This window comes from Puma concolor, chromosome D3, assembly GCF_028749965.1.
Source record: "Puma concolor isolate L17-30 chromosome D3, mPumCon1.1.hap2, whole genome shotgun sequence".
NCBI lineage: Eukaryota > Metazoa > Chordata > Mammalia > Carnivora > Felidae > Puma > Puma concolor.
In genome coordinates, this window is record NC_141678.1 from 30490742 (window position 1) to 30506690 (window position 15949).

At 44.8% G+C, this 15949-nt stretch overlaps 1 protein-coding gene across 1 annotated transcript in view; it reads right to left on the bottom strand.

The window, feature by feature from the left end:
* Window positions 1-15949, bottom strand: part of LOC112870395 (small G protein signaling modulator 1) — a 109398-nt gene that overhangs the window by 81334 nt on the left and 12115 nt on the right. Inside the window, 2 exon segments of the mRNA XM_086682386.1 lie at window positions 15318-15514; window positions 15629-15693. Coding sequence (XP_086538512.1) covers window positions 15318-15440 — 123 coding nt within the window. The 5' untranslated portion in view covers window positions 15441-15514; window positions 15629-15693.

Consider the following 15949-nt stretch of genomic DNA (forward strand, 5'->3'; position numbering starts at 1 on the left):
ATATGACCAGACAGGGCAGCAAAACATCCTTCTGCAACTGAGTTCTTTTTTTTATTTTATTTATTTTAGAGAGCAAGAGAGAGCGTGCAAGTGGGGGAGAGGGGTGGGCAGGGGTGAGAGAGGAGGAGAGAGAGAGAGAATTGTAAGCAGCCTCCATGCTCAGCGTGGAGCCCAATGCAGGGCTCGATCTCACGACTGTGAGATCATGACCTGAGCTGAAATTAGGAGTTGGACACTTAACTGACTGAGCCACCCAGGTGCCCCTCAACTCTCAAAGGGTAAGCCAAACACAGAGCCTGGTCCCTTCATAAATACTGGTGAATCTTCGGCAGCGATGGCACAATGTGGTGCCGTGTTGGTACGTGACCCCCCCCCCCCCACCATCCCATACGTGAGGAAACGGAAGCCAGAAAGGTTCGTGAATCTGCCAAATGGCAGGGCTGGAACTTGAACTCAAGGCTGTCCAGCTGCAAAGCCAGGACCTTTCCCCAACTCCACATTCTCAGAGTAGCTCATAACCATATGCAGGTCATTGGCTTTGGCTCCAGGGTAATGCAGAGCAGGGTTCTAGAGCCAGAACCCCAAGCCGTACCACTGACAATGTCCGTGACCTTTGGCAAGGCATTTGCCATCTGTGTGTATCGATTTCGTTAGCTATAAGGGACAGTGTTTTACCCGTGTTGTGGCAAGGGGACAATTAAATGAGCTCATCTGTATGAAGTGCTCAGTAAGTGCTGTTTAAAAAGTAAAAGCCTCTTTATCCTCAAGAAAGCCTTCAGTTGAGCCCTTGTTTTTCCTGAGTGGAATGGACACTCCAAAATAGTCTTAGCAGCTACTGAGTTTTAATGGGTCTTAAGTACGGGCTTGGCAAATGTGGAGCTGAGAAAACTTGGAAGACTCGGCTCTCAGAGAGTGATGCTGGCCAAATCTGATGGCTTGAGGTTCTTAGAACCCTAGAGCTGTCCACCCTCATCCACGTAGAAAGCAGAATGACACAGGGAGGAGGGGCGTGGTCAGGGGCAGAACTGGGACAAGGTCTCTGGGGTCCTCAGTTCCCATCCTGGGACCTGCGGCCAGGAACCGCAGGCCCACTGGGGTGACAAAAATGTCCTTTTCTACCTGCCAAATGGCAACAAACGCTACCGCCATTTCCCGGAGCCCCTCATGCGGTGACCTCAGGGGAGACGCAGCCACACTGCACAGGAGACATCATCCACACGGAAAGCCAGGGCCCCTCCTGCCACTCTCTTCTCATCGAACCAAGGTGCTGAAGCCCAAGCGCTGCACTGGCAAAAGCTCCCGGAAGCCGCACTGCCAGAGACCTGAGAAAAGCATCAAAACGCAGTGCGCAAGGATGTGGCTGCATTATTCACAAGGAGCATTTCTGCCATCTTAAGCCTGAAAACACGACACATGTGAACTGATCTGAGTCAACCCTAGAACCATCAGAAAGCCCCAAAATATCTGCACCCAGTATTCCTGCATTCAACTGGCAAGCATTTTTGGAACCCCTACTTGGCCAGGCCAGTGGGGAAGTGGGAAGAGTGGGGGGCTGTGCTTTCTAGCCCAAGAATTGAAAGCTCAGAAAACAAGTTTCCTCTCTTGCCTTGGTGTCCCCCACAGTTTTTGCCAGTCCTGCAGCCTGAGCAGTCTGCAACATGGATGAGTCCATGTTTCTTCCCTTGTGCCAAGTCCTCCCATGGCTCCCATCTCACTTCTGAGGGTCACAAGACCCTGTGACCTCGTCTCTCCTCCTCCTCCATTCTTGTTCACTCCACTCCAGGCTCCTTAGCCTCTTCCCTACTCACTGTTCCCCACTCAGGGCCTTTGCACATGCTGTTCCCTCTGTCAGGAACACCCTTCTTGCAGATGTCAGTACGGTCCCCTCCTTCCCTTTAGGTCTCAGTCCAAATGTCACCCAACCCTGACCACCGCCTCTGGAGAGCCCTTCTCACACCTCTCTACCCACTTTCCAGCTTTATTTTCCTCACAGTACTTGGGACTTCTAATAGCAGACACTGCCTTTTTTTTTTTTTAATACATTGAAGGTTTGTGGCAATCCTGCATTGAGCAAGTCTATATCAGCACATTTTCCCAACAGCAATTGCTCACTTTGTGTCCCTGGGTCACATTTTGGTAATTCTCACAATATTTCAAACCTTTTCATTATTATTATATTTGTTGCGGTGATCTGTGATCAATGATTATGACTCACTGAAATCTCAGATGATGGTTAGCATTTTTTAACAGGAAGGTGTTTTGTAGGGAAGCCTGCACCTCTCACTCCCTTTTAAGAAATTGATATAACAGGGGCAACTGGATGACTCAGTAGGTTAAGCGTCTGACTCTTGATTTTGGCTCAGGTCAGGATCTCATGGCTTGTAAGTTCGAGCCCCACGTCAGGCTCTGCGCTGACAGGGCTGAGCCTGCTTGGGATTCTTACTCCCTCTCTCTCTCTCTCTCTCTCTCTCTCTCAGCCCTTCCCCTGCTCGTGCTGTCTCTCTCAAAATAAATTAAAAAACTTAAAAAAATTATCAAAAAACTTGAAAAATTTACACATTATATACAATAAAATAAAAATAAAGTTAACATAATTATACGACATAACATAGTATTAAAATTTTTTTAATGTCTATTTTTGAGAGAGAGAGAGAGACAGAGCACGAGTGGGGGAGGGGCAGGGAGACAGAGGGACACACAGAATCTGAAACAGGTTCCAGGCTCTGAGCTGTCAGCACAGAACCTGATGTGGGGCTCGAACCCACCAACTGCGAGATCATGACCTGAGCCGAAGTCGGACGCTTAACCGACTGAGCCACCCAGGTGCCCCTTAAGACGCATACATTGTTTTTTAGAAATAATGCTACAGCATAGTGTAAACATAACTTTTTAAAAAAGTGTTTATTTACTCATTTTGAAAGAGACAGAGAGAGGGAAAGCACAAGGGAGGGGCAGAGAAAGAGAATCCCAAGTAGGCTCCACACCATCAGCGCAGAGCCTGACCACAGGCTCAGATCCCATGAACCACAAGATTATGACCTGAGCCGAAATCAAGAGTCGTATGCTCAACCAACTGAACCACCCAGGCGCCCCTAAACATAACTTTTATATGCACTGGAAAACCAAAAAATTCCTTTTGACTTGATTTATCACAGTATTTGCTCTCTTGCAGTGGCCTGGAACCAAACCTGCAATGTCTCCGAGATGTGCCTGCGTATATTTAAAATAGGTTTATCTATCTGTCCCCCAACTACATTCTATGCTTGAGAGCATGTGAACAGGGATGCTGCTTTGTTCCTTCTTTACAGTTCCTAAGCTATACCTGGTACATAGTAGATGTTCAGTAAATATTTGTGGAAGAAAGGAAGGAAGGAATAGAGGGAGGGAGATAGAGAGGGAGTAGAGAAGAAGGTAGGAAGGAAGGAAAGGAAGAAGTTTTCTTCTAAGAAATGGCAGAAAGGGTCAATCCTGGCTCCTACTATCAGCTGAAACTTTCTGAAGTTCAAGTCTAAGCAAGACCCTCCTTGCTCTGAAGTCTTCCATAGCTCCCCACTACCTGACAGAGCAAAGGCTGCAGCCTGGCATTCACAGCCCCAAAGTAAGCTGTAACTAATGACTTTCCTGCCTCATCTATCTGCCCCCACCCCCACACCTGACCCCAAGCCATGTTTCCAGGGTTTCTGATGAACCTCCATGAGGCCACTCTTCAGAGCCTGAGAAAGCAGGATTTGAATCCTAGCTTCTCCACGGACAGGCTGTGTGACCTTAACGTGAGCTGCTTAACATCTCTGTGCCTCCAGCTCCTCCTCTATCAAGTGGAGGAAATAATTATCCTCCCTCTCAGGGCTGTCATGAAGAGCAAAAGAAGGAATGCTTGGCATGCACTCAGCACAGTGCCTAGCACAGAGGTTTCTTAACCTCCACAGCAGTGCCGTTCCAGGCTGCACACTTCTCTGTGGTGGGGGCTGTCCTCGGCATTGCAGGAAGTTGAACAGCATCCCTGGACTCTACCCACTCAATGCCAGCAGCACTCTCATTTCTCACCATGAGAAATATAACGTCCCCCTGAAGTAGGGCTGCCAGATTTAGCAATGCATACTGACACTCCAAAAGTACTTGCTGTTTATCTAGAATTTGAACTTAACTGTGTGACCTCTATGTTACCTGGCAACCCTACCCGGGGGGCAACATTGCCACCCCTCATTCATGAAGTGCCACTGGGTTAGACTGGAAGCACCATGGGGTTGACTCTCTTTCCTCCTATCTTCTTAGGAGGTAGAAACACTGGTTGACTCTCTTTCCTCCTGTCTTCTTAGCATGGGATGCCCTCCTCCCCCCATCCCATCACCCCACACCCCGGGGCTGGGAGGTGCATCTCCCTAAACACACCCAGCTCAGTGGCAGTGACAAAGGCTCCAGTTTGCAGAGGTACACGTGGCCTGCCCTCTAGCACTCCCCTCATCCCCACTCCCCCTCCAGGGGGTCGGCCCTCAAGCACCTGCCTTCCTTCCAATTAAGAGTCCTGCCAGGCCCAGCTCAAGGCAAGAAAACAAGGCGGTTAGTCACTTGGCTTCCCTGACCAATTTGTGTCATGGGCAGGCTCCTTTAATGGCAGTCGTCATGGCAACGAGAAGCCAGTCCCTGCTGCTCTGGGAACCAAAACAAAATTAAGGGGTGGAGGCGGGGAGAGGAAAGGAGGGGAGGGCAAAGCGGGCCTGGCAGGAGCCAGGATGAGAGCGGGCTGGATCTCAACTGGAAGAAATCATGCTGAGGCCACCCTGTCCCCAGCTTTCCCTGGGCGACACTGGGGAGACAGACAAGATTAGATACCTGCTCAGAAGCAGCTCAGGCTAACATGGTGGCTGTTTGCCCATGGCTCATTCTGATAGGTGAGTAATTTTCCTCCTCATGGATAAACCCCCCAGACCCTCGTGAAGGGAAAGACAGATGCTTGCCTGAGACTGCGCAATTTACAAGCAATCAATTTTAGCTCCACCCTCTCCTTGCGCATAGCTCATGTCCTCCCCACTCCTTTCCTCGTGCTTTTAGGACGGGACCACATGCTCTGCCCCTCTGCCTTTGCCACCATTCTCCTTGGACCACATGCTCTGCCCCTCTGCCTTTGCCACCATTCTCCTTTTCTCTGTACTCCAGCCACTTCCGAGCCCTCTGTCTTCCTCAAGTTCATCGTGGTCCCTCCAGCCACAAAGTCCTTGTAGACGCAGCTCCCTCGGCCAGGAACGGTGTTCCGCTCTTTCCACCTCCTCCCTTTACCTAAAAGGGTTTATAGGTGCTTCACATATCTTCTCAAACATCACTACCTCCAGAAAACCTTCCTGGGCCACCTACATGAGGTTACTTCACCCTGTTGCACATTCTTGTGGGGCCAAGTGCCTCTCCTTCACACTGTGGTGCAAAGCCTGTAATGATCCTTTTAGTCACACTCGGTCTATCAGGGTGTGTCTACCATACTGGGATGTCAGCCTCAAGGGGGCAGGACTATCTTGTTCACTGCTGTGTCCGCAGAGCCCAGCCTGGTGTCTGGCACACAGATGCCCCTCAGTAAATACACGCACCAGAATTTGAACCACCAGAATTTCGAACCTCACCCAGAGCTCCTTCTTCACCTGTTTCACGGTGCTAGGTCATACTGGCTCCCCAGATCAGCACTGGACAGAGTTTCCAGCCCCACAGCCTCTGCTGACCTTTGTGGCTTCAGTGGCTTATCCCAAGCTTGCACACCTTGCCTAAAGAAACTCATTGTTGGGGCGCCTGGGGGCCTCAGTCAGTTGAGCATCTGGCTTCGGCTCAGGTCATGATCTCACAGTTTCTGGGTTTGAGCCCCGCATCGGACTCTGTGCTGACAGCTTAGAGCCTGGAGCCTGCTTCGAATTCTGGGTCTCCCTCTCTCTCTGCTCCTCCCCCACTCATGCTCTGTCTCTCTTTCTCCTTCAAAAATAAAGAAAAACATTAAAAAAATGTTTTTAAATAGAAAAAATAAAAAGCAACGGACTGTTAAGCCAACGGTTCCAGAAAGAAGGGTGGGAGGTGTCTCTGGGCAAGGCTGTGACGGGCAGGGATGTGGCTCCTCTGAACCCAGAAAATGGGGAGAAGGAAGAGTTGACTTGACTCCTGGATTTCTAGGCAAAGAGCTTCCCTATGCCACTCCACTGGAGCCTGGCTCTCTGATACTGGGGGGAGATGCTCCCCAAAGAGGTGGGCAGAGAAACGGAAGGAGAGAGGAAGTCGGCTTTGGTGGGACAAGGGCTTGCCCTTTGTCCACTGGGCAGAGTGGCGCAACTCCACTACCAGGTCTGAGCAAAGGGGGATCCTACAGGGTTTTGAATCCCAGCTCAGTGCTCAGGGAGCACAGGGGACTGTGCAGCAAGGCAAGCCGGCCCCCCAGGCTATTCCGTGAGGACGGCCTAAACAGTGAGTTTTGAGACACCTCGTGTGGGCAGGAGAGACTGGGGTGTCGCCATTTCTCCCCCCATGACCAACATCGTGGGGCTTCAATGAATGGACAGTGAGCCTCAGTGGAGGCAGGCCCATTAAACCAAACCCTGCCTCTCTGTGCCTGGTAACTGCTTCTCTATGGGAGTGAGACTGACACTGATGGGACCAGACAGCTCCTCCCCTAGACCAGCACAGCCACCAGTCCCAGGCACCAACAGACAACTCTCCTCTGGTTTTGTATCTTAGTTTGTTTGTTTGTTTTCATTTGAATTATTGTTCTTTTTATCTTTTCTTTTCTTTTTTAATGTTTATTTCTGTATTTTGAGAGAGAGTGAGTGATCAAGCAGGAGAGGTACAGAGAGAGGGAGAGAGAGAGAGAATCCGAGCAGGATCCATGCCCTCACGGCAGAACCTGATGGGGGTTTCAAACCCACCAACAGGGAGAACATGACCTGAACCAAATTCAAGAGTCGGACGCTTCACCTACTGAGCCACCCAGGTGCCCATCTTTTCTTTCCTTTGCTTTCCCTCTCTTCTCTTTTCCCTTTTTTCTCTATCTACTCTCCTCTCTCCTCTTCTCCCTTTGGAATCAGCCTAGTAGTCTCAAGTTGACTTTGGGTCAAAGCTAATTATCTATATCTATATCTATATCTATATCTATATCTATATTTTTTTCCTTTGTTCCTCTGTTCTGATTCTTTGTTTGTTTCTTTGATCGGGCATTTTCTCTATACTTTTCCAGATCTCCTTCTTCATTTTCCTCCCTCTCTTTCTGGATTAAGCCCTATAGCTCCTTTGAGTCACTGCCTGGTCTTTTTTCCCACTCCTGTCATTTCTCTCTTTGTTTGGGCTAAAGATTCTTCACCACCCTCTTCTCCTTTTTTCCAGGATTACTTCAACAAACAAATCAAAGCACACCTGGCGGAAGGCCCAAACCACCACTCCAAGTAGCGAGAAAAGCAGCCAAAGACGCACCAAAAGAGTGCACACAACACACTCCAAAAACATTTGTTCAACTGCCAGGCCCTGGACCGTGTAGGACCCCTTTTTAATATAGTAGTACTCGCAGGTGTGGGACACAGAACAAGCTATTAAAACACATAAAGGGCAGGAATCTAGCCAAAACAACAAAATCGAAGAATTCTCCTCAAAAAAAATTCCAGGAAGAAAGGACAGCCAGAGAACTGCACAAAAGAGACAGAAACAATGTATCTGAGCACGTTTTTGGAAGAACACTCATAAGACGCATAGCGGGGCTGGAAACCAAGCATAGAAGACAGCAGACAATCTACTGCTTCAGAGATCAAGGACCTAAGGAATCGTCACGATGAATGCTGAAAATGAAATGTTGTAAACGAGTTACAAAACAAACTGGATGCAGTGACAGCAAGGATGGGAGAAGCAGAAGAGAGAATTGGTGAAATAGAAGATACAATTGTGGACAAAGATGAAGCAGAGAAAGGAACGAAAGGAAATTACTAGACCACGAGGCAGGTACTAGACATCTAATTGATTCGGTGAGATGAAATAATAGCCACGTCATAGGAGTCCCAGAAGAAGAAGAGTGAGAGAAAGGGGCAGAAGTTTTATTTGAACAACTTATAGCTGAGAACTTCCCTCATCTGGGGAAGGAAACCGGCATCCAAGTCCTGGCGGCACAGAGAATTCCCTTCAAAATCAACAAAACCAGGTCAACACCATGACATGTCATAGCGAAACCAGAAAAATACAAAGATAAAGAGCGAATTCTGAAAGCAGCTAGGGACAAACGGGTCTTAATCTACAAGGGAAGACACATAAGGGTAGCAGCAGACCTGTCCAAAGAAACTTGGCAGGGCAGAAGGGAGGGGTGGGAAACAGTCAATGCCCCAATCAAAAGACACAGGGAGGGGCGCCTGGGTGGCGCTGTCGGTTAAGCGTCCGACTTCAGCTAGGTCACGATCTCGCGGTCCGTGAGTTCGAGCCCCGCATCAGGCTCTGGGCTGATGGCTCAGAGCCTGGAGCCTGTTTCTGATTCTGTGTCTCCCTCTCTCTCTGCCCCTCCCCTGTTCATGCTCTGTCTCTCTCTGTCCCAAAAAAATAAATAAACGTTAAAAAAAAAAAAAAAAAAAAAAAAGACACAGGGAATCAGAATGGATAAACACAAAACAAAACCAAAGAACAAGATCCATCTATATGCTGTCAACAAGACACTGATTTTACACCCCAGGACACCTCCAGATTCAAAGTAAAGGTAATGGGAGCCACCTATCATGCTACTAGAAGTCAAAAGAAAGCTGGAGTTGCCATACTTCCACCAGACAGACTAGATTTTAAGCCAAAGACTGTAGTAACAGATTCAGAAGGGCATTTTATCATAATTAAAGGGTCTATCCATCAAGAGGAGCTAACAATTGCAAATGTTCATGTCCCCAAAGTGAAAGGCCCACAGAGATGAATCCATTCATCACAAACATGAATAAAGGTATACATACAAATACCATGATTGTAGCCGACTTTAAGACTCCACGCATGGCAATAGGCGGATCATCAAGGTAGAAAATCAGTAAGAAAACACAGATCCAATGTGTCATTGGACCAGATGTATTCAGATATACATATACATTGGACTTAACATATACATTTATATACATGGATATCAATACACATGTAGTGAAATCTTTTCATTTAACAGCAGTAGAATGCACATTCTTCTTAAGTGCACATAGAACATTCTCCAATATAGATCACATCCCGGGTCACAAAACAGCCCTCCACAAATATAAAAGGACTGAGATCATACCATGCATATTTTCAGATCACAACGCTCAGACACTTGGAATCAACCACAAGAACAAAAATTGGAAAGCCTCCAAATGCATGGAGGTTACAGAGCTTCCTACTCAAGAAAGAATGGGTCCACCAGGCGACTAAGGAAGAAATTAAAAACCATATGGAAGCAAATGAAAATGAAAACACGCAATCCAAACCCTTTGGGATGCAGCAAAGGCAGTCCTTAGAGGAAAATACATTGCAATCCAGGCCTATCTCCAGAAGCAAGGATGGTCCCAAATACAGAAACTAACTTCACTCCTAAACAAACTAGAAACACAGCAGCAAAGAAAGCCCAACGTCAGCAGAAGAAGAGAAACAAGAAACAGTAGAGCAGAAATAAATCCTATAGAATCCAAAAACAAGGTTGCACACATCAATGAATCTAAGAGATGTTTTTTTTTAATAAACAAAATTGATAACCCCCTAGCCACACTTCTCAAAAAGAAGAAAGAGAGGCCCAAACAGATAAAATCACAAATGAAAGACGAGAGATCACAACCAACAGCACAGAAACACAACAAGAATCCGAGGATACTATGAAAAAGTATATGCCAACAACCTGGACAACCTGGAAGACATGGACAAATTCCTAGACACCCACACACACCAAAAGCCAAACGGGAAGAAATAGAAAACGTGAACAGACCCACAACCCGTGAAGACATTCAACCAGTTATTAAAAATCTCCCAAAAGATAAGAGTCCTGGGCACGATGGCTTCCCAGGGGAATCCTACCAGACATTAAAGGAGAGTTAATCCTTCTTCTTCTTCTCAACAAGATACTAACAAATGTAATGCAATGGTATATTAAGACAATGATTCGCCAGGATCAAGTGCGATTCATTCCCGGGTGGCAGGGCTGGTTCAATATTCACAAATCAATCAACATGACACCTCCCATGAAGAGAAGAAAGGATAACAACCATATGATCCTGTCAATAGATGCAGAAAAAGCATTTGACAAAATACAGCACTCTTTCTTAATACAACCCTCAAGAAAATCAGATAGAAGGAATAGACCTTCGAACCATAAAAGCCACACACGAATGGCCCACAGTAAATAGTCTCCTCCATGGAGAAACACTGAGAGCTTTTCCCCTGAGATCAGGAACATGAAGGGATTTCTACTCTCACCACTGTTGTTTAACATAATGTTGGAAGTCCTGGCCTTAGACATCACACAACAAAATGAAATAAAAGGCACCCAAGTTGGCAAAGAAGAGGTCAAACTTTCACAGTTTGCAGATGACACGATACTCTATGTGGACATCCTGAAAGCCTCCACCAAAAAACTGCTAGAACTGACACACGCATTCAGCAAAGCTACAGGATAAAACATCAATGCACCCAATCGGTTGCATGTCTATACACCAATCATGAAGCGTTAGAAAGAGAGATCAAGGAATCAATCCCTTTTACCACTGCACCAAACTATAATATACCTAGCATTAAACCTAACCAAAGAGGTAAAAGATCTGTATGCTGAAAACTATAGACAACTTATGAAAGAAACTGAAGAAGACACAAAGAACCCGGAAAATATTCCATGCTCATGGGTTGCAAGAACAAACATTGTTAAAATGTCAATACTACCCAAAGCAATCTGTACATTCAATGCAATCCCAATCAAAATAACAGCAGCATTCTTCACAGAACTGGAACAAACAATCCTAAACTTTGGAGAGAACCACAAAAGACCCAGAACAACCAAAGTAAGGTTGAGAAAGGAAACCAGAGTGGGGGAGGCATCACAATCCCAGACTTTAGCCTGTACTACAAAGCTGGACTCCTCAAACGCATGGTATTAGCTCCAAACAAGCACAGAGGCCAACGGAGTAGAATACAGAACCCAGAAATGGGCCCACACATGTGTGGCCAACTAAGCTCCAACAAAGCAGGAAAGAGTAGCCAATGCAAAAAAGACAGTCTCTTTAGCTAATGGTGCTGGGAGAACTGGACAGGCACTTGCACAAGAGTGAAACTGGACCACTTTCTTACACCTTACACAAACACAAACTCCAATGCATGAAAAAGCTAACCGTGAGACAGGAAACCATCAAAATCCTAGAGGAGAAAACAGGCAACGACCTCTCTGACCTCGGCTGCAGCAATTACTTACTTGACATGTCTCCAAAGGCAAGGGAAATAAAAGCAGAAGTGAACTTTTGGGACCTCATCAAGATACAAAGCTGCCACACAGCAAAGGCAACAATCAACAAACCTTAAAGGCAACCGACGGAATGGGAGAAGATATGTATTCGCAAATGGCATATCACATAAAGGGTTAGGATAAAAAAAGTCTATAAAGAACTTGCCAAACTCAACACCCGAAAACCAAGTAAGAGAAGAAAGGGGCAGAGGACGTGAATAGACACTTTTCCAAAGGAGACATCCAGATGGCCAACGGACACATGCAAAGATGCTCAACATCACGCGTCATCCAGGAAATACAAATCAAACCCCACTGGGATACCACCTCAATCGGTCAGAGTGCGGTGGTGAAATTCACAACTCCGGAAATAACAGATGTTGGCGAGGATGTGGCGAAACAGGAACCCTCTTGCACTGTTGGTGGCAATGCAAACTGGTGCGGCCGCTCTGGAAGACAGTGTGGAGGTTCCTCAAAAAATTAAAAATAGAATTACCCTACAACCCAGCAACAGCACTATTAGGCATTTATCCAAAGGATACAGGAGTGCTGATTTGTAGGGCCACATGTACCCCAGAGTTGATAGCAGTTCTACCAACAATCGCCAAATTATGGAAAGAGCCCAAATGTCCATCAACTGATGAATGGCTAAAGAAGAGGTGGTTTCTATATACAATGGAATACTACGACTCGGCCATGAAAAAGAATGGAATCCTGCCATTTGCAACACTGAGGAAACAACTGGAAGGTATGATGCGAAGTGAAATAGGTCAGTCAAGAGAAAGATATCGTATGTTTTCACTCATAGGTGGAATTTGAAAACTTCACACAAGACCATGGGGAAGGGAAAGAAAAAATAGTTACAAATACCTAGAGGAGGCAAACCATACGAGGCTCTTAAAAGACAGAGAACAAGCTGAGGGTTGATGCGGGTGGGGAGTTAAGGGGGTGGAAAAAAGGGATGGTGGGCATTGAGGAGGGCACATGTTGGAAGGAGCCCTGGGGTTATCCGGAAGTGATGAATCACGGGAATCTACTCCTGAAGCCAAGACTACACTGTACACACTATATATTCCCTAACTGGACACTGAATTGTAAACTAATAAAAATAAAGAATAAATAAAGAATAATAATGAAAACAGGGGAGGGGCGCCTGGGTGGCTCAGTCAGTTAAGTCTCCAACTTTGGCTCACGTCATGAGCTCTTGGTTCATGAGTTCGAGCCCCGCATCAGGCCCTCTGCTGTCGGCACAGAGCCTGCTTTGGATCCTCTGTCCCCCTCTCCCTACCCCTCCCCTTCTCCCTCACGTTCTCTCTCTCAAAAATAAACAAACACTGAAAATATTTTTAAAGAGTAAAAATAATACAATCACAAAAGCAGGGGAAGAAAACATGAGATTCAAGATTTCACGTCTATATTCCAACATTAGTTTTAAGGGTGCAAACTATACGTTTACTAATATAGACAAATATTCATTTCTGTAATGAATGGCATTAAGAGTCATAAAAAGTTTTAACTGTGAAACGCTAATTCAGGATTTTATAAGAATACTGCTTTTTAAAAATTAATCTTGGGATGCCTGGGTGGCTCTGTCAGTTGAGCGTCCAACTCTTAGTTTCAGCTCAAGTCATGGTCCCAAGGCCGTGGGATCAAGCCCTGCGTCACGTCCACACGAAGCATGGAGTCGGCTTGTGATTCATATGCTCCCTCACTCTCTCTCAAGAATCAACATTAAAAAAAATAGTAAAACAAATAAAAAAATTAATCTTAAGGGACACGATTTAAAGTATAGAAGAGAAATACAGGATTACAGAATTTTGAGCCATTTTCCACTACTACCATGACATCTAAGAAAAATATAAAAACCAATTTTTAAACTTCATATAGTTTTATTATTCTACTGGGAACAGCATTGAAGAGCTCTAATTTCCTATCTACACCATATAGAAAGGTAGTTAAGGACCCGAGAAGGAATCTAGCATTAAGCAACTAATATATTTATGATCATCCAATTTGAAGATTTTAAAGTCTTCAAATACATGTGTCATTATCAAGCAGGACTGAACATTCCCAGGAGGAAAGAAGAAAGGGACTAAAAAAAAAAAAAATCAACTCACCAGTCTTTCTCAGTTTTAGACATGAAAGAATTTACATGCTAAATCGAACAACTATGAATACTAAAGTTTCCCCTGTATAATATAAAATGTACCTTGGGGTGCCCGGGGGACTCAGTCGGCTAAGCATCTGACTTTGGCTCAGGTCATGATCGCATGGTTCCTGAGCTTGAGCCCCAAGTGTCAGGCTCTGTGCTGACAGCTCAGAGCCTGAAGCCTGCTTCAGATTCTGTGTCTCCCTCTCTCTCTCTGCCCTTCCCCCGCTCATGCTCCATCTCTCTCAAAAATAAATAAATATGGTTTTAAAAATGTATCTACTGTCGGAAATCTTCAAAGAAGTAAAAATCATCTCCTACAAAGAATTTTGCATACTCTCTTGGCAACCTTTCCTGCCTTATGATTCTGTCATGACAAAGAGTTCATATTAGACAAAAATTTATACATTTTGAGTTCATTCATTTGGTATGTGTGTATGTGTCTATTCTATGCAGATTCTATTAAAAAAAAGAGTGGCACCTGGGTGGCTCAGCTGGTTAAGCGTCCAGCTTGATTTTGGCTCAGGTTATTCAAGCTCTGTGTCAGGTTTGACACTGACAGCACAGAGGCTGCTTAGGATTCTCTGTCTCTGTCTCTCTCTCTCTCTCAAAATACATAAACAGTTGAACACTTTAAAAAAAAAAGGTAAATCAGAATGCAGAAAACATATTTTATATATTTTTTCTTTCAGAGTGTGGAAGCTTAAGTGGCACCTGGGTGGCTCAGGCAGTTAAGCATCTTGATTTGGGCTCAGGTCGTCATCTCGCAAGCCGGTTTGTGAGTCTGAGCTACGCGTCGAGCTCTGTGCTGACAATGAAGAGCCTGTTTGGGATTCTCCCTGTCTCTCCCCTCTCTCCCTGTCCCTACCCTGCTTGCTCTCTCTCTCAAAATAAATAAATAAGCTCAAAAACAAAAAACAAATTCAGTGTTGCAGCTTCAAATTTAGTTTTTCATTTCACGGATAAAGAACCTTATTTACATCACCAGAAATTGTATTGAATGAAAAGAATAAATGTTTCTTTCCTCTCTTTCTACTCAAAAAGACTAAAATATACCAAGATTATACCACACAGTAAGTAACCTTAGAAACCCCAAGAAAGACAATAGCCAAAAATTGAAAATTCGCCATCAATCTGGTATGGCCTAAACAGATTTCACTTTGCATTCTTTAGAAACACAGGTTTTGCTAAACTAAATACAGGATATCACCTTTATTAAACTGAAACGTAAGGGCAAAAATTTCTTCCAGTTCTTCACAGAAATCAGCTGTAAGTCATTCAGAGGAATCTAAGCATTTTTTTTTTTTTATTACCTGGCTTTTTTTTTTCTTAATTTGCACTTAAAATATTTTCTCCCACATTTTATAATTTAAAGAACATCTGCTCTGCCTTAATCCCACTATTGCTGCTGTGATTTGATGATACTTTCTCTCAACTCTTCATACTTTTAAGTTCATCTCGCCCCTCTAAAATGAATTCTTCCCCTTCACCCCCCTCCTCATCTTCATATGCATCTAGCTATTCTTTCCAGCTGCCTTCTCCTTCTTTGCTTCCATAAAGGCATCCCCGAGAATTGTCTACTCCCACCAAACTTTATAAATTTCAATCCTGTACCTTCCTCTCTGTGGTCATTACACTGATTTCTGTTATGATCTTGAGGACTTCCATTTCTTCCTAAGATCCTTTTCATCATTATAAGGAGCAAGAGGATGGTATGGGGTGGGGGGAGCATACAACAAAACAACTTACCTTTGCAAGACCAAGGACAGCTAACGTCTTGAGAGAAGTTTTCAGAAGAGATTTCGATGATGGTAAAACAGGAAGAGGATCGCCATAAACTCTGGCTGGTGGTTTGGAAAGAGTTTCAGCCATATCTTTATTTTCAGAATCAGGACTGTTGTCCTCAGTTAAGGTTCCACCTTCTGGTTTCACAGTGCCACGTTTTGCTCTCAGTTAGTAGAAAACAAAGTAAAGAGGACATGAAAATATCTGTCACTTCAAATTGGTGAATAACACAAGAATGGACAAGAATCAGTGAATAATACAAGTCTCCCAATAACTTAAACTTTTTCATGAATTGCCAAGAAGAATGCAGTAGCTTTGCTACGCGTGGTTTCGGGACATTCTAGAAAAGAATTAACAGCTTTAAGGATTACGAGAATCCAATTCGATAAAATCATTGTAATATTCACCATTACAAAATGAGCACCCTTACACAAGGAACACACGCTTTGGAATCTTTCAAATGTAGACTCAAATCTCAGTTATGCCGTTTACTATTTATTACCAGTCTCCATTTTCTCATGTGGTGAGCAACACAAGAGATCTCATAGGTAGTCTCAAAATGTTACTCGCCATACCTGTAACTGATTAATATCGGG